This window comes from Parasteatoda tepidariorum, chromosome 2 (genome assembly GCF_982258835.1).
Source record: "Parasteatoda tepidariorum strain Cologne lab strain chromosome 2, Ptep-v5.0, whole genome shotgun sequence".
NCBI lineage: Eukaryota > Metazoa > Arthropoda > Arachnida > Araneae > Theridiidae > Parasteatoda > Parasteatoda tepidariorum.
The window spans coordinates 78,971,240-78,998,074 of NC_141756.1; the positions used below are offsets into that span (position 1 = coordinate 78,971,240).

The following is a 26,835-nucleotide window of genomic DNA, read 5'->3' on the forward strand; positions in this document are numbered from 1 at the left end:
GTTGGAATTCTTTAACCCATTCGCCTTCCGGGCGCCTGTGAGCATGAAAACGATCGACAGAATGAAGAAAGGGGAAAATATAAATATTTTTTTTCTCTTTTTGAGGTATAATTACTTCGCCATAAAATAAATCAATGTTGGTATTCCGGTATATTACGGGAAAAACCGATTATTGAGCAGAACACACAATATTAATGCTTCACACTTCTAAAAATCCACACGTCTTACACACTCACAGCTGGGTTATTAAGAGGAAACGCCCACAAAAAATCACCGACAATTTTTTCCCTTTAAACGTCACCACGCTCAAAATCATGTTTTATCCTTCTTGTGCCAAGATGTCTTGCTGTAGACCGGTTGTTTCCGCTACACTGCAACTACGATGATGATGCAGCTTAGCAAGTAGCTAAGTTGCTCATTTCAGCACTCAAGAAATTGTACTGAAATTCTTCTCGATTATGCAATTCAAGGGCGTACACCAAAGGGAATAACGAAGCAGTGCTGCCATCTTTTGAATAATCCACTAACTAATAAAAAACATTTGCCTTTTGATTTTATAAATATATTTTTTAATTGGTAAGGTATTAATAAGTAGAATTGTTGCATAATATTTGCAGAAAAAATTATTTTAAAGTAAAAAGTTTATGACATAAAATGAATAATTTATTTCATAAACTCCACTTAATTTATTACTAAATTATGTAATCTATCAGTTTAATTAATTTTAAATTACCCATATTTCATAGGCAATACTTTATATTATTATACCTGAAAAATACTAACTGCAGAAAATATAAATGAATTAAAAATAAAAAGGAATCATGGGAAAATTCATTAAATTTATCTTATCATTTTCCTAACATAATTAGTCAAAAAATCTTTTAATTTTATAAACTACAACACAATAACTTAGGATTTATAATTTTGAAGTGGTGCTATCTTAGTTATATTATTCCATATTCTATTATATAGTTATATATAATAGAATATAGAATAAATGATTTACATGATTAGATAATTTTTTGCATTGTCCACTCTGAAACTTGAAATATGTTGACTAATAACTTTTCAAAGCTTATTCTTAGTTATTACAAAAATTGTATTATGATAAAGATAGAAAAATTTCAAGGAAATGTCGGATTCTTGTAATCTTTATATCATTATTACTTTTATATTTGAGTATTAAATTACAGTTTCAATTAACAAATTCGAGATTACACCTTTTTCTAGAAAATAAACTAAAAGTGTTCGCTCTCTCTGAAATTTTTTTTCAAAGTTTGATACAAAGGGTTTGGAGAATTCTTAATGTTTTGGAGACTACAGTTAATGGAAATTCTGCCATAGATCAACAACAATTGATGTACTTTTATTTTGCAGAACAGTGAAATTTTGAGTTCCATCCCACCCCATTTAAAATTTAACATCTTTAACTTTGAATCCCCTCCTCTTTTTCTTAAAAATTCTCATGTTCTATAAGTGTTTATATAATTTTATTTCACTAGCCATATTTTCTTACTTTAAAAATATTAATTACAATAAAAGTTTAGAAACAATGAATTGTAAGAAAACATTTAATTTCAACTTTTCAAGTTATTAGTTGATCTCTATGTAAAAAGTCATAAATTACTAATTAACATAATTGGAAATTTCGTTTACAGAAAAGTTCTATACATCATATCTCAAAACTTTTGCTCCCAATCTTAAGTTATTAAAAAATAAATATAACTTTTTAAAAATAAACAAATTATTTATTCACTGTTTCATATTTGTAAAACTGTAACCAAATAGCTTTATCATAAAATGTTACATTATAAGGTAATTTTATAATAAAATAGGAGCTGTATATAATGAGGGACTTGGGGAAACTGGGAAAATGCTTCTTAAATTCAGTCACTAGCTAAATTTAAATTCAAGATTAGCAAAAAAGAAAGAAAAGAAGAAAAAAAGCCAAAAAATAACTTACAAAAATATTTTTTTTTGCCGAGAAGTGAAAAAATATTTATCTAACATTGATTGTTTAGATTACATCATTTAATTGCATATTGCAATAATTTTTTTTAGTGAAGAGTTTGATAATTTTTACATATTTAAAAGTATGTTTTTCAGAAAAGGTAAGTGTCGGGATTGAGTAACTCTAAAACCATAAGTGCTTTGACAACCATTCAGATACTTTGATGATATTCAAATTCCCTAAAAATAAAAATATATCAAATTCCCTTATCTTCTAAAAATGAGAAAATGGGCTAACCTGGTGTCCTGACATTCAACCTTTCTCAGAAGGGTGCACCTGCTGTCAACAACTTTGAAAAATGATCCACAAATATTTCTAAACAACACAAACCTACTACACAATAATTATGTACCAAAATACCTTAAATAGCTTTCAACACTTGATGGTGCACTGCACGTTTTTTTTAAAAAATAGCTTTTTGTTATTTTTGATACTATTCCATTCTTTTCCTTGTTAATTCGAAAAAATAAATAAATAAATATTAAAAAAAAAAAAACGAAAATAAGTAAAAAGTTGCTCAAAAAAATATCATGCTCTAATACAATTTTTCAATAAACTGTAACTGTAATAATTTTTCAATAAACTGCTTTGTTCGGTTCTATTGAACCAAACAAAACAGTTTACTTGAAAAATCCAGAATCTTGTTAAATATGGCCTCCTTATAAATGAGTTATGCCGAGTGAAGAAATAGCACTTTTAATTTCAAGCCTTTAAATCAGAATAAAATTAAAAATTTTATAATAGTAAGATGATAAACAAACATTGCACATTAATATCATTATAAAGTTAATAATTTTATGCTCAAGGCAACTTTATTTATATGCCTGGAATTATCTGTTCTGCTCTTATAGACGTCAAGTGTCAAATGATAGTAGATGCATGCAAAACGTTATTGCAAAATCTTTTAAAGAGTGTGGAATTTCGAATTCTTTGTATGGGGGTGAAGAGAATTTTGGGTGGGATTCCTATGGTATGACAGCATTACTAATGTTATTGAAAGTGACACAGATGACGTTCTGGAATTTTTAAATTTGCAGCTTTATGTTAAGTTTTAAAAAGCTTCCATTATGTTATATTTTTTAAAATACCCTTGAATAAATTATCTTAACTTATCTTGTTCTTAATTTTTTTCTGAACATAATTTAAAGGATTGTTTCTGAAATAAACCTTTATATGTAAAGAAAATATGATGAGTAAAAATGCAAAATTACACAGTTATTCACATGCATATTTCATTGTTTATAATGCATTGATATTTCCCAATCAACAAATATTTGATTTTATTACTGGTGCAGAAGTCAACTAACTGATTTTTATAAAATTTTGAGAATTTGAAGTCTACTTATACACTGGGATATACAGGAATCCTTTTTTAATTAAATATATTCGAAAAAGAATGAACACATTAATTCAACAACATACGCATCTTCTTATAAATATTTCTTGCTGTTGTACAATTACTTTAAATCAGTTTGTAGTTCATTATGATCATCATCAGTCATCATTTATGAAATCATCATTAGTTAATACAAGTTTATTTTGAGAGAGGTTTGTCTATTCTTACCTAATACAAAATAATTAAATAATCAAAAGATTTAAAAATATAGACCAGATAATCACAAACTAAAGTACTGCAAATTCAAGCAGGTTTACCATAAATTCTAAACTAAAACCACTGGATGTGAAATTATGAACTTTCTCAAAACTTACAGAAAAAAAAGTTTATGAAAGCAAATTAGAGCAAAATTTTTTAATTGAAATATATATGGAAATCACACGTTTTTATTCAAGGTATTTTACAAAATACTATAATATCTTTTTAAGACAAAAACTTAATTTTTAAATATGAAACAGACTTCTAGAACCCTTTCTTTAACAAAACTGAATTTTTTGCCCATTATAAATATTATTAATTTTATAACACATAAGCATGCTTATAGTATTGCAAGTTTTACTAAAAATATCACCAAATGATTGGGTAAATGCGAATGTAATAAACTTAACAATAATAATAATTTTTTTTTCAATGTAGGAGATTATTTAACGAAGAAAAGTTAAAGTAATATTTGCAAAGAGCATTTAAAAGGGCAGTAACTTTAGAGAAAAAAGAACAATCGATAAAATAATATTTAATGATAACAAATAAAAAAAAATTTAATGAACTAACAATTCATTTCGGTTCTAATGTCAAAAAAGTTCACAAACTTCAAAAGTATTAGGAGAAAATATTGAAGGAAGTGAAGCATCTTTCTTTTATGATACTTTGTTATCAATGATGATTACAGATTTAAAATACTATTTACAAAAGTTTAATACAAGTAAGAAGTAAAACACAATAAGTAAGCTAACGAAATTAAATTTAATAAAGTATTAAAACAACAAATTTTACTCCAGGTACTAAATAAAAACAGGTAAGCAAAATTAAATATTTTTACAATTCATTTATGTGTGTATATTATGCGCACACATGGCAATACTTTTACTTTCGATACTTGTAAATAACAAAAGTAAAAAATACGTATTTATACTTATTTTTCGTAACTTTTTTTAGGAAAAAGTATGTTGAAAAAAAATCATCTTTCAAAACAATCTTTTTCTTGAAATTTCTAAAATATTTTCCTCAATTTTTTATTTATTTTCAATTTATACATTTTATGTATTATATATTCTTTCATACCTAACTTCTTTTTGCAAACACCTTTAAGGATTGCAATTTCCTGAGAGAGGGTGGCACTTAAGAACACTCAATGACTTTTATAGTATTCCAGTAGTACTGAAACAAGTATTACTTATTTTCTAAGAATTATATATCAGTAGTGATATATGGCGTCACATACCTGTGATGTTGAAAGGGAATCGAGAATGGGAAAAAATTTTGCATTTTAACACCGTTATCTAAAATGAATGTATATTATTTTCAGAAATATAGTTTATCCAACCTTTTAGTACCTGAAGACTATAATTATTCTGACATCAATGTACTGTCTACATTGACACCCTGTCCTGTATTAATTATTCTGACATCAATATACTGTCTACATTGACACCCTGTCCTGTATTAATTATCTCTGTGTGAATGTGAGTTTCATAGGCTTGCTTTCACAAATGCTCTTATGTTCCTCATAGAAATATTTCGAAGTAGTAAGTCATGGAAAAGGAAAACACTATTGATGGTCACGAATTTGGATCAGTGGCGGTACAGAAAATAGTTTTGTTTAAGTTACAAATTCCATGTATCTTTGATGTTTGCTGATGTATTTGGGCTTAGGCTACGCCCATAAGAAAAAAAAGGCCCTTACTCCCCTTTTTTATGGGCAAACATTTAGATTAATAAGTGTAGGTTGAGGTTCCTTGTTATGTAGTTTAATTTGGCTTGAGATTAACGGGAGAAGGGTGAGTACCTTGCAGACTTAATTTTTAGGTAAAAAATCTATGAAACATTATAAAATCTAATTGTTTTGAATCTGAAAAGGCTTTAATCCATTTATTTAATTTTGACAAACAATGTTTTAGTCAACCATATGAGTATTTTTCAAAATGATTTTAATAATGTATTTGATGTTACTAAATCGAAAATTTTTTCACAAAATTTAAATTTTTTGCCATTTAAATTTTAAAATATAAAAATTATGCTTCATTTAATTCAAAAATAGTATGCATTAAAATCAATTCTAGAGTTTCATTCTTTTTTTGACTTTGAATAAAAATAAGTTTTCTTTCTTTTTCAAAATTTACAACATTAACTAAAAGTGTACTACATAAATTTAAAAATAAAACTTTTGTTTATTTATTTATTATTTCTTTTTTAGAGTGGATTAAATACATCATATCTATATTATGAATTAAAAAATAGTCATTATTTAAAATTCTAAAATCATGTTTATAAACTTTTATAAAAGCAAAATATAATTTCAATTCAAGAGGTTACCTGAATATGAATAAAATTTATTATTTTGTTACATATTTCTTAAAAAATAAATAAATAAAATAAAATAAAAAAAAAAAAAAAAACTACAATGTTTATCATATTTGTTCAACAAGTTTACAACAAATTCCAAAGTAAAAAGTAATTTCCAATGATTTGATAATCTTTTGAAATTAATATATTTATAAGCAAACATTGAATTTTGATTTCTGTTTTTTTTTTTTGCTGGGTTTCAACATTTACTATTTAAATGAATTTTGTAACATTTTCATGCATTTTAAATGTAAAAAAAATTATTAATTTTAAAATAAAAACATTACTCGTTACTTTTGCTTAAAGTACTTGAACTTTTATTTATTACTCTTTAAAAGTAACATTGCCATGTATGTTGAATGTGTATATTCGTTTATTTTACAGTGTATTATTAAATTGGTAAAATATAGGACTATTTCTAGGCTTGAACATAGAGAAACAATGAATATTTTTTTAAAAATTAAATATCACAAATATTAGGTTAATAAATTTGCCCTTAATTGGAAATATGAACTGGTAATAATTCAAAGCTATGGAACAAATATATCTTAAGATTAAAAAAAAAAAAATCTATTTATCTTTAAATGAAAATGAATAAAGAGCTATAAATCAAATCCTATTATACAGCTTTGTCTCTTAATAAAAATGTATTAATTATTGTATAATACATTTACACGGGCCAGAACTTTCAAATCTTTTCCATAAACTAGTCAGTGATTTCGAATACACTTTTTTCCAATTGTTATTTTTTATGCATCACATAAGTTAAACAATATACCACAAAATTTTTTTAGAAATTTTACTAAAAGAATAATTTACTTTTTAATTTAAAATTAAATTTAATGAAAAAAAAAAGAAACATGACAGCTGAATTTCAGAAAATAAAGGAACCTAAAAATGTGGACTGACATGATTCTGAAGAATTAAATTTTCAGAATTCAAATAGTTTGCAGAAACATCATATGTATAATTGCATAGTTAAAAATGCTAATAAAAATTAAGTTGACAGTCATTAAAAATGTACTTCAACTTAAGAGAGAGATTTATAAATCATTTAGGCCCCTTATCTCCCTTTGCATAGTATTATAAAACTTGAACTAAATTTTAGGATAAGAGGAGGCAGCTATATGATAAACAATTCATAAGAAACATCCTTTGCTTAAAAAAAAATTCCGTTCAAAATCAAAATGAATAAATAAAATTAGCAATAAAAGAAGTATTTTGAGCACCAATAAGTTATAGAAGTCAGTTTTCTGGTCAAAAGGAAAATCTCAAAACAATCTTTCAAGGTTAATATAAAAATCAGATATAAATCTATTAGATGATACATCATTTAACATGATGCTTTCATTGTTGTTTGCATTGTAGTTTTGCTCAATTTTCTTGTTTAATGAACTTAAAAACTATTTGCTTCAGTTATTTTAGTACTCATAGTTTCCTATTGAATACTCCTAACTCCATTTCACAGCATTATTATGAGCTCAGTATATACTTACATATACTTTAAATAATTAATGATCATTAATTTTGAAAGTTAAAAATTTTAGAGCAAAGTAAGTTCAGAAATACAAAATCTTACATAAAAATATATGTAATATAGAAAAATATTTTAAAAATTAATGACGTAATAAAAATATTAATAATTATGCAACATGAATACTATTACTTTCTAAATAATTTTGTTAAAATACTTTGATGGTATTTCTAGAATAAACAGGGAGTGCATTAGTTTTGCATTTGTCAACCGCATAAATTAGCACATAATTAAATTTTTTAATAGATGCAATTTACAATTAGGTAAACTTCAAATTTTGGATTTTTAGACATAAACAATCTTAAAAGAACAGCATTATTCCCAAAGTCAATATCAGAAACATGACTTATTTCAAAAGAGTATAAATCTTTGCTCCAAAATAAATACTCTCACGAGACATCTCAATCTATATTACAGTACACAACTAGTAGTTATAAATGAATGTTGGCACCCAATAAATCAGGGTTGGGTTTTTGCCGTCAAAAACTGGTTTTTGACATGACAGTGGTTAAAACCGTGTTTTTACCGGTAAAAACTGTCAAAAACCTACTGTTTTGTAAATTTATGGCATATAGCAGACAATATATTATTTTCACATAATTGCCTTTATAAATGAATGTTGTAAATGATTGCTATTGATTTTGCAACTATATACATGTATTCTTATAGAAGGATATACATTCATACAGAAATATTATATGAGAATAGTGATCCTTACTTTTATCATTATAGCTTGATTTGCAAAGGATTCAAAATTTTGCACTTCTTAATTGTTAGAAATAAAGAAACAAACAAAAAAGCTTGAAACTATTAATAAATTGAAAATAAAATTTGGCATTTCTTAAACATTAGAAATAAGCTAAACAAATCTTTCAATCTTGACATTCTTCAGTAATGTAATATGCCAAACAAAATGATGTTTGGAAGTGTTGAAAATTTTGTTCAGTATCCTAATATTTTACTTCAAATAAAATGTTTTGATATAATCATGTTGGGAAAATGCAAGAATCAGTTTTTAAATATCTTTAAACAACTTTTTTTCTAATTTTATTGCCCAAAAATGACTGAATTTTAAATTATAAGCAGTTAAACTCGAATAAAAATACAGTTTTACCAAAACTATGGGTTTTTAACAGTTTTAGACGTTTTTGACAGAGGGGTTTTTGACATGACGGTAAAAACCATGGTTAAAACCGTCATGTGTCAAAAACTTGCCAACCCTGCAATAAATAGATAAGATTGTAGCTTGACTTTTATAGATTTTACAGTTTCTTAAAACTGCTAGTAAATTATATTAAAATTTGTATCGAAGGAAGTTTAGATATGGTTATCTTGCTGTAATACATATGAACTAGTCCTGTTGTATCATAGTTTGTAATCTTGAGTCAAGATTCAACTTGAATAATGGTGATTTCTGAAATATATAGCTGAATCTTATAGAAAAACCAAAATTTACTTATAAATTAAAATTATAAATAATAGCTTAACATGCACAACATAATAACAAATACATGAAACATATTATACTAATCCAAATTGAACTGATTCAAATTCGCTGCAAACAAAATAATGCAAAATTAAGTTTCAACAACAAAGAAATTTCTATCATTTTTAGCTTTAACTCCACTACCCAATAAATTGGTGTTAAATAGATAGCAATTTAATATTTACTAAGCCCTTTTAACATAATAATAAATCCTTAAATTTCTAAATCTAAATCCATCTGAAGAAAATTTTTTTTCTCTATTATGCAGAGTCATATCAAAATATTGAGGAATGCATTATCCACAAAATTAAATCGCATAAAGCGAATTAAAAAAAAGAAGCATGAGATTCAAGTAGTAACAGAATGAAAACTCACAGAATTCATAGATGACACAGAAGATGGGGAATAGCATCCGATAGAGGCAGCAGATGATGTCCAAGTGGGAGGAGGAGCAGGAATTGAAGCAGGATAGCGTGAAATATAAGGAGCAATGCATCCTTGGGGAGGGCGTAATGGGTGAGTAGTTTGGATCGCAGTGGCGGGGATCTGAGGGCTTGGGTTGCGAAGAGGTGCTTGATGCTTTGTATACACAGGACGGACAGGCTGCAAGAAAAGCAAGGTTCCCGTTAGAAACAAATAGAGAGTTAAGCAAGCAGCAAAGCTAATTAAGTCAGAAAGAAGATAGGATAAAAGCCAAGTGAAAAATACAAGAACAAAATAATAAATGAATTCAAGAAAAGTTTGAAGTATAAAATGAAAGTCTGGGATTATAAATATAATATGAATACAGATTTTTCATTGCAAAACAATAAATCAATATTTGTATAGAGCTAAACTACAGAGAAAACATATAGCGCTAAACTACAGAGATAACAATCATAATTATTTATTCAATGCTTGATAATTTTATTGAACCTGCTCTTAACTAATATGCTAAAAATTAGCGGGTTTACTCTTAAATGATTCCTCTCACATAACAAATTGATTTCAAAATCTCAATGAAAAATAAAACTTGCCTTCCTCCACTTTTTTCCATAAAAAGTAGGTGATCTATAAAATTATCAAAACTTAGAGAATTGTATTTCTTATTTAATTTAATTGCACATTATTAAGATATTATCCTCTTTTTTTAAGATTTTGAAGTAACTAAATGAAAAGTATATAATTGTACTTTCTTTCTATATAGTTTTTTTTACAATGTTAATTTTAATTAAGCCTTTTAGCTACATTCTAGAATCGTATAAAAATTTTTTTTCTAAACAATTAACAGACCACGAGTGGATTATGGATGAAGTTTTGGAACCACTAACTACACTTTTACTATTTTTGCAGTAATGTCATCTTTACTGCTCTTATTTTCAAAGGTTTCTGCAATACAAGATTACAAACATTAAATAGAAAGCCTTTCATCTTCTCTATAATTATGGAGTTAAAAATAATTGAACTAGACATAGACTTAAAAAGAAAAAAAGATGTAAGAACTCTGTAAAAGGTTGTCTGATATTTTCATAAAAATAACATTTCTATTACCTCCTGTCTGGTTACGCCTATTACAGTTGTCTGATATTTCATAAAAATAAGAAAAACTCTCTATTACGCCGATCTATATTAAAATATTGAGGAATACATTATTTACAAAATTAAATCCTATAAAGCGAATTAGAAAAAAAAAGAAGAAGCATGAGCAAAACAAAAGTATATTATTTCTCCATTTCTCAATATGTCGTAAAATTCTAATACCATGTACTATAATAATATGGAAATTCATTCTTTTCGGTACAGTCAGGTTGACATTTAAATGTTCAGTTTAGACTTACAAAAAATTATATGCTACTCTTAAACTCCTATGAAACATCTGATTTGATACCTGTTGGTTATGATTCAATGAAACAAAGATTTAAAAAAAAAAAATATATATATTAGCCAGATAGCCTAGGTTGAAACAATAGGAATTTTTATAACCTTATTATTCAGCTATTGGAGCATTTTTTAATGTTTACTTAAGATTTTTATCTCTTACAAGCTTTTTCCATTTTTTGGTACATTTGTTAGTTAAATTAGGTGCTTTCTATGCCTTATTAAACTTACATGTGTTAACAATCAATTAATGACACATATGAAATTCACAATGTAAATTTATAAAAATAGGAATGAAGAAGAATCTTCATACATGATAGTTGCCAAGTAACCAGCTGATATTTTTATAGTAGTTTACAGAAGAAGTGAAATTTTTTCAAGGCTTGGAAAATAATAGTTTCACATATAATTACAATGTATAAAATATTGCAATATAAGTAAAAGTTTTTTTTCCTCGTTTTACTTCTTCACTATTTTTATAGTTAATTTTAAGAACAAATTCCTATATGCATAACACTTGCATAACTTTTGAAACTTTTTATTTCTCTTTTAAAGTTGCATTAATGAAAATAGATCAATAAAAACTTTTAAAATGATTGAAATAAAATTACATAAATATATTTTAATAAGATAGTACGACTGATTTGAAGTAAACCATGTTTCAAATCAATACGAGATTACAATGATTAAATGCATTGGCAAATCCAATAATTACATCATTATCATATGAGTATGTAATATTTAAAAGACACAAGTTCTGTAAATGATTAAAAGAAAATGTTTAATTGTAAACAAAATCCTTCAAAAAGCTTAAAACTACATGCAGTAAGTTTCAATTACCCATTTATTAAAAAGGTACATATTGTTAAAATTTTTTAAATATTTGCATAATTTAGTGAACATTCTTTGTTAATGGGGCTAAATATCTCAGATGAACCCTAAATAGACAGATTAATAAGAGAATATGCAAAATAATCACATAATTTTAATGTAATTAAAAGGGAAAATAATGCCTAACGTGTTCTCGAAGACCTATAAACACAGAAAATTTTACTAGCGTGTAATTTTTATTTAAACAATGAATTAATTTTTAAAAAAAAGGAATACGCATAAAAAGGCAGTGTTTTTAATGGAGGGCGGCTTATTTTTATTAAAAGGACAAAGAGGGCACATTTCAATCAAAGGGCAGACATCCATTCTGAAAAAGCTTAGGTAGAACACTGTTGTAAATTCCAAATATATTTCAAGGTGACAAATTTGTTGCCCTTTCGTATGATTTTAGTGACATTTGACAGAAATTGTCGCCTTGAACCCTAAGTATATTTATTATTAAAAGTACCTTGCAAAAAAATATTAGTGCTAGAGAGGTTTGTAGCAGAAACCCGAAAAGATTCTGCCACAGGGATCTGGCTTTTTCTTGTCTTGTAACAGAATATAAACATAAGTAATGAAAAAAGAAAATTTAAGCTTAATTATACATGAAAGTAAAACTTTATGAAACATAATTTTTTTGCTGGCACGCCTCAAAAATATTTTACATCCTATCTTAAATACTATGAATTGATTTTAGCATGATTATGCATTTCGATGTTTCACACTTATCTACCTTACTATCACATCTGACCATTTTAAAACACTTCCGAAATGAGTAGCTTATTGTTTAATAGAGAACAATTCCTACCACACAAATCACCTAGAAGCCACTGAGGTTTAATTCTCCTTTTTTTTTTTCATTTTAATTAACTTTAAAAAGCTATCATAAAAGCACATCCTTATGAAAAATGTGTAAGTTGAACTTAATCTCTTACTACACTAATCGTTTTAATAAAGTACTAAACAGACTAAGGTATCAACCACGAATTTTGAATTCCTTGTTAGTTTTAGAAATAATTATCTTCCTACTATCTTTTTTCTTCTTTATGCTATTGTTCTAAACCAGTGATTCTCAATCACTATGCCGCGACACTTTTGTGTGACGCCAAATTCTTAAAATGTGATGCTAAATATTAGAAATGATACAATAAAAATTATAATGATTTTTTTTATTACGAGTAAAGTTTAAATTAAAGAAAAGTGTACATATATATATAATATTATATATATACTTTTTTAAAAAATTTTCACGCTTTAACAGAGCGAACATCTTTGTCGGCGATTGTCATGTCTCTGACAATCTTAAAATAAGAAGGAAGTGTTTAAATTTTCTTTGACACACAGTTTTAAAAAATGTTAAAATAAGTAGGAAATTTAATGACTATTAAAATAATTAACAAACGCTAAAACAAGCTAAATATTAACTTTCCAACAGAATTAAAAACTAATCATTAAAGTAAGTTATGCAGTTATTAGTTATAAAAGAAAATAAACAAAGGATAACAAACAGAAAAATAAGCTAACAATTAATAATTAGCAAAAAAACTAATTAACAAGAAATCACAAAAAAATAAAAATTAATGTAAAAAAACTAACAGTTAATAACTATAGAAAACAAGCTAACAATTAATAACTAGCAAAAAAAATAAATAACTGTTACTAACTAATAAAAAATTAGTCGAAATAAATAATTAATCCCTTAATAAACGCGCATATTATTTTATTTCACATTCAAAATTATTATCACAGACTATTTAACACAGTGTATTATTGGTAAGTAAACAACTTTTAAACTATTTTTTTCCCCATGTGTGCTGTCAAATTTTGAAATCGTTATAAGTGTGCCGCCACAAAAAAAAGGTTGAGAATCACTGTTCTAAACTAACTGAAATAATTTAGAGGGTGCACTAGAACACACCTGCCAACAGATTTTACTAGCGACATTTTTAAAGCTACGAGTTAAGTTTTGATACATCATGCACAACCATGTAAGTCAAAAAGAGAAATTCAAAATTGGAAATAATATAAGCACTTACATTTAGAGAAGTAATAACTATTTATATAAATCTTAATCAAAAGAAGATTTTTTTTTTGAACCATTATTTATAATTACTTAAACTAAAAATACTCAGCATGCCGCAGTACTGGCAATAGCACCATTTGTTGAAAAATAAGAGAAGAATTTTTGCCATCAGGGGATACTTCGCCATTTTTAATTAATTTTTTTCCCCCAACAAATACGGAGAAATTTAAGAATATGCAGGTAAACAGGGGATAGTTATAAAATACAAGCGCCTTTGTTAAAAAACAAGAGGAGACATGGCAGGTATGCTAGAATATCATTGGCAGGTCATGCATTGAAAACCAGTCACCAGAGTAGCAATAGATTTTTAATAGTTTTAATACATGCATCAGAAACATTTATTTACTAAATTCATAAGTGTATAAGGACATTCCATTTGGCAAAAATAATTCTTTCATCTTTTAATGATAAATATTGCAAGAAACTCACCATCCTGTGAGGCCCATTAGCAGGAACTTTTCGATTCATAGACTTATTTTGCATAGCCTGAGGTGAATTCATCCGCTGTTAGAGAGATTTTTTAAATTTTAATTAAAGGTGAGCAGAGTTAACATAGTTAATTAAGAGCTTAGCTTAACATGTTTAGATTAAAGCAAAATAATATTAAAAAGCAGTAAAAAAAATTGGAACTAAAATAAAACATATTAAATAGGCACAACCCCTAGTTTCTACTTTGTGCATAATAGCTCTTTTATTTAAGCTTTTAAGATACATGAAAATATACTGAATTTGCTTTTTTTTCTAAATTAAAAATTTGTTTAAGAAGACTAGCAATAATTTAACTTGGCAAAACATTTAATATTAAAAAATATCTAATTATGCTATTATAATTCATATATTAATTAAAATATATTTAGACATTAATTAAAAATATTAATAACTCGCCTTTAACATTATTTTTTAAAAAGCAATAGGAGATAAGAAAAAAATTCCAATAGCAAAAATGATGAGCTTCTTTTTCATGATGATCAAAAGACTGAAACAATATTATCTGAACACTGAGTAATTAGAGGATTGATTGTTATAAAATGAAAAGATGATATAACCATTCTAAAACTAGTAAGTTTTGAAGGGTATTAAAAATATACAATTAAAAATTAGTGAATTATCCCAAATGTTATGACTATTTTTACAATTTATAAAAATAATAATAATTGTTTAAAGGATTGAATGCACTCTGAAAAGAAAGCAAAACAACTGCATTTTTTGATATTTTTAGACAATGAAAACTTTTAGCGAAAACTAAGAATTTTTATTTTAGACAATTATGCAAAATTAAAGGTATTGAGGGAAAAAAAAAACTTTTTTCATTCAAACAGAAGAGAGGCAGCTCAGCCTATTCTCTTAAAAAAAAAATAAAATAAAAAAGATTGACTTTGTTGCAATAACGTAGGAAAAAGCTTTATTAAAACAAAGTTAGATGGTTTCCTTTTCTTTAAAAAAAAAAAAGGAAATTTTAATGCGGAAGAAAGGTTTTATTTCTTTAAAAAATTTCCTCTTTTTCAGTGGCCTATGAGTGAGACACCTACTGTGCGTGACCTTGTGGTCAAATGCTGGTTATTGGCAAATTAAAAGATATGTAAAATGACAAAAATAAAAAAAAACAATTCTGTTAAAAGGGTGGGATTGATTAAGAACATTCTCCATCTAGTACTGATTTAGGAAAAAGAGAATTCTGAGGAAAAATAGAATATAAAGATAGGCTTCTATTTTGCAAGCTACACCTTTTACATTTGAAAAATGTTTCAGATTTCACTTTTTGAATCAAAACTTACTAGTTGACATTGATAAGTAAGTCCAATTTTTTCAAAATTTTATCCAAATAGCTCTTTTATAATCACACGTTTGTCAAAATGGTATGTTCTGAACAAACAAACAAAAAGAATTAGATAGATCAGGTGTGAGCCAATATTAAAAATCAGGACAAATAAGAACAGAATATTTTAATGAAGAAAATCAGAACAACTATGAGTCCTGTATTAAACCACTAATGATAATGATATACTAAAACAAAGTATACAGGAAAATCAATTCTAGGCATTGAATGATATTTAGCTATTAGTTATTTTTAATTTAAACATCAAGAAGACGTTGATATTCGGACCTTTAAAATATTAAAGAAAAAGACGAGAAATTACTAAAAAGCTAAAACTATCCAAGAAAGTCGTTGTATAAGGTCAGGTGGGGTTAAGTGGTATTTTTCCACAATTTTGAAGCCTTTTTACTATTTATAGTAGACATGTATGTTTATTCAATTTAGTTATTTTAAGGACAGGAATAAGGATAAAGGAATTTTAAGGAGTTATTTCAGGGATATCCATGAAAAAACTGCCATATGCGTGAAAACTCATATATACCTTTACATATGCTCACTAAATTATGCAATTTTTGAACTCTTTTTAATTGTATATGTCAGTTATATCCCTCTTATCACTTTTCAATTTAAAAAATAAAATTTAAAATAAATTTTGCTTTCAGTGTAAAAATTACTATGTAGAGCTACAGTCAAACAAGTAAATTATTTTTTTTAACAGTATTTCATTACAAAAAATATAGAGCATTAGATACTTTCTAAAGCTAACACCGAAGTAATATATATATATATATATATATATATATATATATATATATATATATATATATATATATATATATATCCCTATCATATAATACTTAGTTAAGCTTAACCATATTCCAACTTTACCCCATCTAAGAAAACCATTCAATTTCGAAACTTATTCTTAAATTGCTATGTATATCAGTTTTTCGGGTTTCTCTACCAATTTGAACTAAAATTCATAGTTTTGACAGGTTTTAATGATATTAGAAGAAAGTTTATACACAGTTATAGCTAACATACTGTATAAGTTGATCATGAACAGATAGTTTGGAACTTCTAAAACTGAAATAAAAATGCTTGCTGCAATCCTAGTGAATGTCTCAAAAAATATCAAATGATTTATCTCAATTTAAATGGAGAAAGTACACGTTTTTTAATACCCTCTTTACCCCATCTGTTCCTATAGAGAATTTCTAGATGAAAAAATAAAAATTTTGGTTTTAATAAATAATTTCATTGATCAAAAAATTAAGTATAGGTTGTCCCTGAGGTATAAGTTGAAAACCACATTCAAAGAATAAATCAGATGTAAAAGTTAAGAAAATTTTTCCAGACAAAATAAAAAAGGGGTATAGTCTACGTTTTTGAGTAAATAAAAGTTAGATGTGTATAATCCTCATGCTTGAAAAACAAAAACTAATTTTTCTACTAAGACTAATGAACAAAATTTATTTGGAAAATATAAATTAATGTACTTAAAATTTCTCCACAAATCAGATAAGAAGCAATCTAACTTTATTTGAAAATCATTAATTTTTACTCATTAGATAATAAGATTAGTTTCTTCTTTAATATTAATACGCAATGCAAATTAAATAGAAAAACCCTCCGAGCTTCTCTCTGAATATTGTTTCTCTCTCCTTCAACTTTGGAAGCCATTCATTAATAGATTTTAGAAGAAAAACCTTTTGTAATAAAAAACTGAACTAACAGTTCAACAGGTGTAACTGTACATTCGAAATGAAAAAAAAAAAAAAAAATATTTTGTTAAAATCAGAGACTTTATTATTTTTTTTTCTTCCTACTAACTTTATCTTGTCCATCTCATGTTGTCTTAATTTTTTTATTTTTTAAAATCCACTAAAACAGTGTTCCCCAACCTTTTTATCACCGCGGACCTGTCAACGTTTGATAATTTTAACACGGCTCGCTGGGGGGGACAGGAGTTGATTGTTTATATTTTAGATTATTTTGATTTATTAATTTTATAATTGTATTTATACAGGCCTTCAAAATAAAATACAGTCACAGCAAAAAAAAAAAAAAATGTGATTTAACATTTTAACTTAGAAGAACGTTAAATCAATGAGTCACGATCGAGAGAGAAGACGAAGTTCTTCATTAGTTCCAATGTAAATTTCGCGCCGCGCTTTCGTGTTTTTATTCATGATATTTACAGTTATAATAATTGTTTTATTTTTATTAAAACTAATTGAACGAGAAAATGCTTGAGGTGGTTTTCTTGTCTTCTTTTTACTTTTTAAAACATTAAAAAATTAATGTCACTACCTTCGGGGCTCCCTTTTTTTTAAATAAATAAAATTTTAATGGAACACAAATATTTTTAATTTGGGGTTTAAACCTAGGAATTTAAATTCAGTTTAAATGAAATGGGCGGCCCAGTACCATTTGATCCACGGACCGGTACACTGTTGGGTTGGGGATCTGATCCCGGTTGGGGAACACTGCACTAAAAGACTGAAAACTTTATATCACTATGGTCATCATCATGATAGCATTTGATTAAGTAGAATAAAAGTAAATATAATAAAAAACAATAACAATAAAATAAAAAAACATTTATTATCATAATCATGAAATTTTTTTTGGTCTTGTTTTTGATTTCTAACTTTTTATTTAAAATATTTTTTATATATTAACTTGCTGAATACCCATTTTTCGTACAAGTCGGAAAAAAAGTAAGGTAATCGATACATCAGTATTAAACAACACTACGAAATCCTGCGCAAAACTAAAAAATATACACCAACACAATTAGTAAAGCTAAAATGATTTTATTTTTTAAATTTGTTTTTGTATTTCAGTGCCAGTATATATCACTGCCGTTGATACTAGTCTGATAATTTTTTAAACTTCTCGTCAATGGTCAAGTATCATATCTATCTCCAGTTATTATTTATTGCTTTTAATATACATTATTTTTAATTTCCGTATGCAATTACTTATTTATTATTAGTAATTAGTTGTTTCAGAAATCAATAATAATATGCAAATTTTCTCTGTTTTTCCTAAATGATTTAGTACCATTTGTATGATTTTTCTACCCAATTTGTATGAATTTCTACTGTTTTCAATTGTGGACAAACCACTTGATTTAGATTTAACCAATATTACTGTTCACGTTTGCCTTTGGATAGATAAAATTGGAATTTGCTTATTATTGGGTAATTACTTGATGAGTTATACTTTGATTTTTTCTCACAAACATTTGAAAAATGAATAATTCCCTGCAATGAACCAGAAGATTTTATATTAGTATAATTATATGGTACATTAAACGAAAGATAAATAAGAAAAGATAACCTGTATGATAATCAAATAGTGAAATTATTTTGTTTGTGATTTCAAGTTTTGTTTGTATAATATGATCCATGTTTGGTTCATTTGCATTGAAAATATTACCGAAATTTAACTTTAAAGGATTCTGAATCAGCGTGTGTAAAGTTTATTATATTTTTAGATAAAATATATGGATTAATCAACCTTTATTAATAATGGATATGTGATTTATTAATCATTTTTTTTAACTCTCAAGCAATTTAATTTTAATGGAGAACTTTAAAACAACTAATATCTCTAAATCCTCTATTGGTGATTATACTATTCTAATGCTTTGGTTGTAAAGATTTATTTTTATCTAAAATTTCATAAAATTATGTGACAGATAAAACCTGTTGTTTTTATTTTTCATGTGGATTATTTTATTCATTCTTTATGGCGGCTAGTTCCACAACTATTGGACTTAAGTTATTTGTGCACAAGTGATCCGGCTTTTAACACTTAAGTATATTTTGAATGTTTAAAATTTTAGTATGTTAACTTTTAGTTCGGTGTCATCGGGAGTAATTCTTTTTGCAATTTTTCTCCATTGATCAATTCAATTGTTGCTATTGATGAATCGATCTGTTAGTTATTGAAGATGTCCTACTTCTCATTTGTACTGCCAGTACAATACCAAATTTATTATTTAATTACTTCACAAGCCACTAATTTTTAAATAAATTAATCATTACTCATCTCTCTTACTAATTACTAAATAGTTCATCACTTTTAATTTTAGCACCATCTATAACACTTAAATTAAATATTTAAAAACTAAATAGTATGATCATCTGTTCTCAATATGGGTCACCTTGGTACAGTTGCTTTCAAACTGCTCAGCAAGAGGTAAATGTTTTTTTAAAAGTGCTTTTAAATTCTGGCCTTGATTGATGTTACTTTAAAATTTTTAAATCTATTTAGAAAATTATATTTTTATTCGGAAAATATGAAAACAATACGGCTAGAACTTATAAGTAAGAAAATTTAAGACCAAAAGACCAGTAACTAAAAGGTACTAGTCCATACACATTTTCTTTGAACTGCTTACATATTTTTTATAAGATTTCTCCAAAAAAAAAAAAGAAAAAAGGTTAATAAAGCGAAATTGAATGAAAAACTACAATATAGAGAAAATTTAAAAAGTAAAGCATTCCTTTGTGGGCCAGGGAGTCATGGAAGTTGAGGTTTTACATTTTTACAAACAAGCTCCTAGTTACCACAGAAGATCTAGTTCCAGTCCTTCTTAATGATGGCTTAGTGATATAACCAATGAGTTTGCTCACATAAAATTTGCAATATACAAAATTATGATGAAATGCGCTATTTTGTTGCAAAAGCTTAGACCAATGCACGAAAGTGAAAATCAGAACAGCATACCATCATTTCACATTGATAGCTGGTTCTGGAGATCATTTATTATTACTGTATGTCGGTTCAAGTCAAATTTTCAAGTTTCTGATGGATCATCATTAATTTTGAGCCCTAATTGCAATTTTTGAAAGAAACTTTTTATCATTATTTCTAATGCAATTTCTACAATTATAATTATTTTAAATTGCAATTTTTACAATTCCGAATAACAAAAAGTGTGCTTTTAACGAAATTTCAAAAAGTGTTTTCCGAATAACAAAAAGTGTTTTAACGAAATTTCTCTCAACGGCTAGAAATTACAAAGAAATTTAGCTATTTCAAATAAATAGGCATTTTATAAATTTAGATTAATTTTAATTGAATTTTTTTCTGTAGTTTGCATTTATGTTTTCCCACATAAGGATGAAGTTCAGATTGGGCACAGAGATATCTAGAAATGAAAAACACACTCAAAATTGAGCTGTTTCATGTTTTATTTAGAAAATCTGAAAGGGAATAGGTTGTTATCCTTAAAGTAACTGAGAGTAATTAATTCAGAAAATATTTTTAAAATTATGATTCATTCAAAAACACGACGTCATTCAGACTGCAAGGAATTTTTGGTGTTTCCTTAATGATTGACTTTTAAAAAATATTACCCTTTAATTTCAGAATATAATTATCTTTTTACGGCACTTTGTGAAAAACAATTTCTATGTCTTAAAATTAATAAGAGAAATCTATATTTTTTAGCAAGTCTTTAGTCAATTTTTTTCAATTGATACCTAGAAAATTATTTCTTAAATTTCTCATTGTGATGGAGGAAAAAATTCATTTTTAAAATGAAGATCTACTGATGTGTGAAAATAAAGCAAAATAATAATTAAAAAGAAATTTCTTTTACATTCCATTGATGGGTACCTAATAAAAACCTCAGATAATAAAATAAACTTATTAGATTTTTTAGCATGTCTTCAGTCTATTTTTTAATTGATGGCTAGAAAATTATTTCTTTTATTTCTCTTTGTGCTCGAGGAAAAAAAATAATTTTTAAATATAGAGCTATTGATGTATGAAAACAAAGCAAAATAATAATTTAAAAAAAATATTCTTTCACACACGAAGGATGAATAGAATATAAACTGAGTAAATGATTTTTACCAATCAAATATCGTAAAATAAAGCTGAAAATATAAAAATCCATAAAATAGCTTAGCAATATACCTTTTTGTCATCATATTTGCAATCACCACCACCGTTGCCCATATTGGTGACAGCCTGCATAGCACCTTGCACTTGACCTTGCTCATTGCCGTTGACAGCACCCATGGGTAGGACAGGGACCATTGCAACAGGGATAGCTGTCCCTGGGCATGCTCCAACTAACAGAGGGGCACTCATACCATTCATATGCTGAATCAGTTGATTTCTCTCATCCTAAAAAACAATAGAATAATCATTATAAAATTACTTTAAATGCGTTTAACCCTTAAACTTACTAGCTCTTAGTGCATAGTTGCAATATAATTTTAATATTGAACACCTTATTCTATTGGAAAACAACATTATGGTCTCAGGAATGAAAGATACTTAGTGTGTTCGGATAAAATTCACATTATGACAAGTTTCAGATGATAAATAATTATGATAAAAATATACCATTCAAATTATAGTTAATCGGATAGATAAATTTACATGATTGAAGAGTAACACATTTAAATTTTTTAATCAATTAAAACTTTAAATAAGTAAAAATTTTAACTGTATAAAGGTATTCAAATATCTTCACAATTATTATTATCTTATAAATTCAAATTTATATAAAGGTATATAGCAGTTGTCCCTCAATCTCAAAGAAAGATGGGAAACATTTCAGCAAAGTATAAATGTTTACTTCCTTAAAAAGCTTAAGCTTAAATTTTTTTCCCCCTTGAAAATTTCAGTTTTTCAAATAGATAAAATGAAGGTAAGTAGAGCGTACAATGATGAGAAAAAAAAAATACTTTAAGATTACTCAGGGATCTGTCTAGGATTTTCTGTGCGGTACCTATTTTGTGAAAATTTAGACATAATTTGTAAAAATTAAAAATTATGTTAAAAAATTAACACAAAAATGTGTTAAAAATATGGATTTTTCGTTTCTGACGGGATACAAAAATAAAATTTTACGAAAAGGTTTAAGGTTGAATTTGTGAAGGTACCGCTAAACGGTAGTAAATTTGGCCTGGACAGACCCGTTACTGGTAAGCAATATTTTAATGTTTTAAACTTGGGTTAACATTGAGAATATTTAGCAAAGATAGCTTACATACAAGACAAAATAAATCACTGGTTAATTTTTTACAAAACCAATATCTATACATTTTAAAAGTTATACTATATTCTAGTAATAAAGTATAATGCAAAATCAGTAAAATAGAAGTAATACTTAAAAAAAAAATAATAATATTTACAGTTAATTTGTGAAGAGTATACTTGAGTCAAGTAAAAATTATTTGATATATGTTTTGGATTCGATCCAATAATTATAGATCAACCTCAAGATAAGTGATAGCATGTAACTCTATAGCAAAAATCTCTGTAGAAATCTGCTTAAAAATGGAAAAATTCTAATATTTATTTGCAGATCTTGTGATTAGATACTTGTATTTACTAATTTTTAAATTTGTGGCACAAGTCACCGAGGCATTAATTTTGCTACTGGGTTATGAATCAACTTAATAGAATATTTTCCAGTTTATTCATAACCAGCTAAAATCAACGATAAAAAAAAGTCACCACTAATAGCTTTTATATCTTTTTAATGTAAAGAGTTACATAGAAGACTGTAAAACTAGTTTGTAGAATAAACAAGTTCAAACACAATTTTGAATGAGAGCAAGGTGAAAGTTTTATTTCAAAATTTGCAGGAGCTTGCAAAAAAAGTTTTAAACATACATGATGTGTTTAATATTTGCCTTTATAAAAAAAAAGATCTAACCATAATATTGGAAAGTTTCGAAATCGATATCTGAGTTAAAATGGTTGCATGGTTATGAGGACAATCCGGCAGTAGCAGATGAGGTGCTAAAATTACAATAACAGATAAATACTGAATGGAGTACTTAATCTAGTTCTAACCTCAGTCTTAGTTAGAAGTTAATTTTCAAGCTAATCTGATTAAGCAATACTAAAATATTTATTAAATTGGACAGAATTTTGAAACTAAATATAGTATGCTGTGAAAAATATTTCTGTCATTGTTTTTTTTTTTTTTTATTAGCTGTGCACCATCTTAAGTCAGTGTTAGCATATTGTTAGAGCATCAAGACTAAGTTTATCAATTATAATTCAGGTTTAAATTTGAAATTTGGCATATATTAGTGACAAGGTAAGAAGTGCTTTATATGGATTCTTTTTTCAAACGTTAGGTTTACATATTTATTATTGATCAAACTATGTATTACTTCTACTTAACACGACTATATACCCTTTACCTTAAAATTATACACCCTTTATAATTTTAACATTATTAAAATGATATAAGCGAAGCGTTTTTTCACTATTATTCTTATTATGTAACGACATCCTTATTAGCTATTGCATGTGACATTTAGACTTAGAATTCATTGTAAATACAAGTAATAAATAAACAAATAAAATGTCTACAAGAACTATTATGAATTTTAAAACACAATGATCACGCTCTGAGCCAAATGGCTTCAAAATGCACCAGAAACAGTAATCCGGAAGTATAGGCGGTAAAGAGCCTGCAGCGCTCCCTAGTGTAGAAAACACCATGCATAGCTTCTCGGTTCAGTAAATTTTCCTGTTAAAAATAGTCAAAATTTTTCTTCCTTTTATATTCTTATTTCACTTTAAGGAGATATTGAATCCTCATTAATTTATTATTCAACAAATAGAAAGATTACCTTACTTGTAAATAGAAAGACTACCTTACTTGTCATAATTTGCACTATCTTAGAACTAATTTCTTACCATTTATTTATTCTCCAAAACGGACTTATTAGTCACACATCATTAATTTTAGCTTCAGAAAAGTACTAATTGCTGTTAAAATATAATTAAAGAATTTATACTCTAAACTACTTTTGCCTGAATCCTGGTATTTTTAAAAATTTACAAACTTAAGAGAAACATTAATAATTTGTTGTAATCTGTGCTATGACAAGCTTCTAAAACTAGTAATAACCCATGATTTAAAACAAGTAGGTCTAACTTAACTCAATAATTAAAAAAATTTACTAGTATTACTAGTATTAAGTTATTTTATAAAAGGTCTCAGATAAGGATAAATAATAGTTTTTAATATAATACCAATAAAAAGTCATGACATATGTATTCTTGATGCATGACATATTTTTGAAGCATTACTTTAAAGAAAACACATTTGTTTCTCTTCTTATTACAACACCTTACATAAATTAAGTTTTGTAAAAAAGACCTTGTCACAGTTTTCTATTAAAATAGCTACAAGGTTTTTCTTTAAAAAAAATCCCAAATCTGTAAACAATATTTCAAAAAGATTCTAGCCCAATAGCTATCAAATTTAGCTAAGACATTATATCCAAGTACAAATGACTACAAACGCTCTACTGAATTATTATATTGAATACACAACTTACCAAATAAATTTATTATTAATAGGCAAACTTAATTATAAATTATACTACAGTAGAAAATAAAAATTGCCAAGAGTATTTTATGCAACGCTAATCTAAATTTATTCTAGAAAATATTATCAATTAAAAGAGTTAGACAATTAAAATAGTGCTGATAGACTACTCTGTATTTTTCATTATTAATACTAAAAAAGTGCTTATGAATAATGAAATTATTTATAAATAAAATTATGATAAAAAACAATCAATTTTATTACATTCAAGCATCGTAATAGTCACATAAAATATGACTTTTTAAGTAATCAAATTGTGAACAGCTATCTAAATTTTAACTTATATACATTTTAATAACACAATAACAATAAATTATACTAAAAAGATAGCTGATTATGAGCAAATAATAAATGATCAATTTTTTATTGCAACCTTTTAAAAAAGTTTTTATCAGTTCTTTCTTTAAGGTTTAATGTAAAATAATGCTTTGGACGTAAAAAATGTTGGTTTCTATCATTGTGACCATAATCTTATTTAGTCAACTAATTTCATTTGTCATACTAATACCTACAGCAATACTAATAATTAAACATATACTCAGAAAAACATGCTCCAAATGAGCAACAATACACACTAATAATACAGGTTTTACAATACACACTAACAATAAAGGACAAATTTACAGAAAACGATAATTCAATAGAAAAAAACAGCCCTCGACATAAAAAAAAAGCATTACAAATAGCTTATAAATTAAAAGAATAAAATTTTTTTTTATTTCAATAAAAACTTCCAACACATTTTTATATTTAGGAAGTAGATCTTTAAATAAAATTGAGCCCGGATTAACTAATATGAGAGTAAACAACTAATACTAGTACCTACCCTCATACTAAAACTAGCTGAATATATTTTTATATTTATTTCGCAAATCAAGGATCAGAAGATCACAATTGTATAAAGCAATGAGCCAATGAAACAAGCTGGATCTTAGAATAGTTAACAGCAAATGATTTATAATTTATAAAATTTTTCGGTGATTCATCGGCGGCTTATCGTTATTATTGGTACAATAGGCCTAACAATCAGAAACTGTCAGATTGAGGAAACAAAGATCTAAACTACTGTTTAGAACATATTTGATCTAACTACATCTTTGAAGTATGAATAACGAGGGAGATATGGTCATATCTTTTAAAAACAAACAAAATCTGTAGTTTTTCAATAAAAAATCGGGACACAAACATTAGACAAATTTACAATCAATACACAAAAACACTAAGAAGAAAATTTTAGGATTGTAGAGCGAAACTATTTGACAGCGCTAACATAATTTGTTTCCGGCACAACAGCTGCACTGATAAGTTACTTTTTTACACTAGAGGGCAGAATATGCAGATATTCTTAAATAAATATATATTAATAAAACAGTAAATATCATGTAATAAATCTTAATCTAAGTCTATTCAAAAAATGTATAAACTTTTTTTAATTTTACTTCAGTAATGAGAAAATTAATGTCTCGCATGTACAGTGCAGTTTCTAAATTCCGCAGATGCGTTGATTATCGTTTTCTGCTATTATCAATAGGTGGCGCAGTCATATAACGTACAGATCGTAGCGTTCAAATACGCCATCTGGGGAAAAGGCCGGTTCCATGTTTGACCCTTCCCTCTCCGCCTCTTCTCAGTTGTATAGGAATATGCTTTGATATTTTCCCCTTCCTTAATATTTTTTGTATTTAACTACTAAAAATATTTTTTTAATATTTGCAAGAAGCTTTCTTTTAGAACTATGTTCAATGTAATTTTCCGTTCCATGTAGTTTCCAAGCTTAAAAGTTTTTAATATGTTTGAAAATCAAGACAGGAGCTATAGTTAGTTCA

General features: G+C 26.4%; 1 protein-coding gene across 8 annotated transcripts in view; it reads right to left on the reverse strand.

Moving 5' to 3' along the window:
- Positions 1-26,592, reverse strand: part of shep (RNA binding motif single stranded interacting protein alan shepard) — an 84,552-nt gene extending 57,960 nt beyond the window's left edge. For 2 of the 8 annotated variants that reach the window (XM_043041892.3, XM_043041890.3), the window contains exons 1-4: positions 26,449-26,592; positions 21,559-21,771; positions 14,232-14,306; positions 9,365-9,592 (exon numbers count right to left, since the gene is read on the reverse strand). In XM_043041892.3, the coding sequence (XP_042897826.1) occupies positions 9,365-9,592; positions 14,232-14,306; positions 21,559-21,771; positions 26,449-26,478 (546 nt within the window). In that variant the 5' untranslated portion in view covers positions 26,479-26,592. Of the gene's footprint in view, positions 1-9,364; positions 9,593-14,231; positions 14,307-21,558; positions 21,772-25,835; positions 26,305-26,448 lie in introns of those variants that run through there. The other 6 variants (XM_071177714.1, XM_016048133.3, XM_071177717.1 and 3 more) reach the window with 5 other exon arrangements.
- Positions 26,593-26,835: the final 243 nt, after the last annotated feature.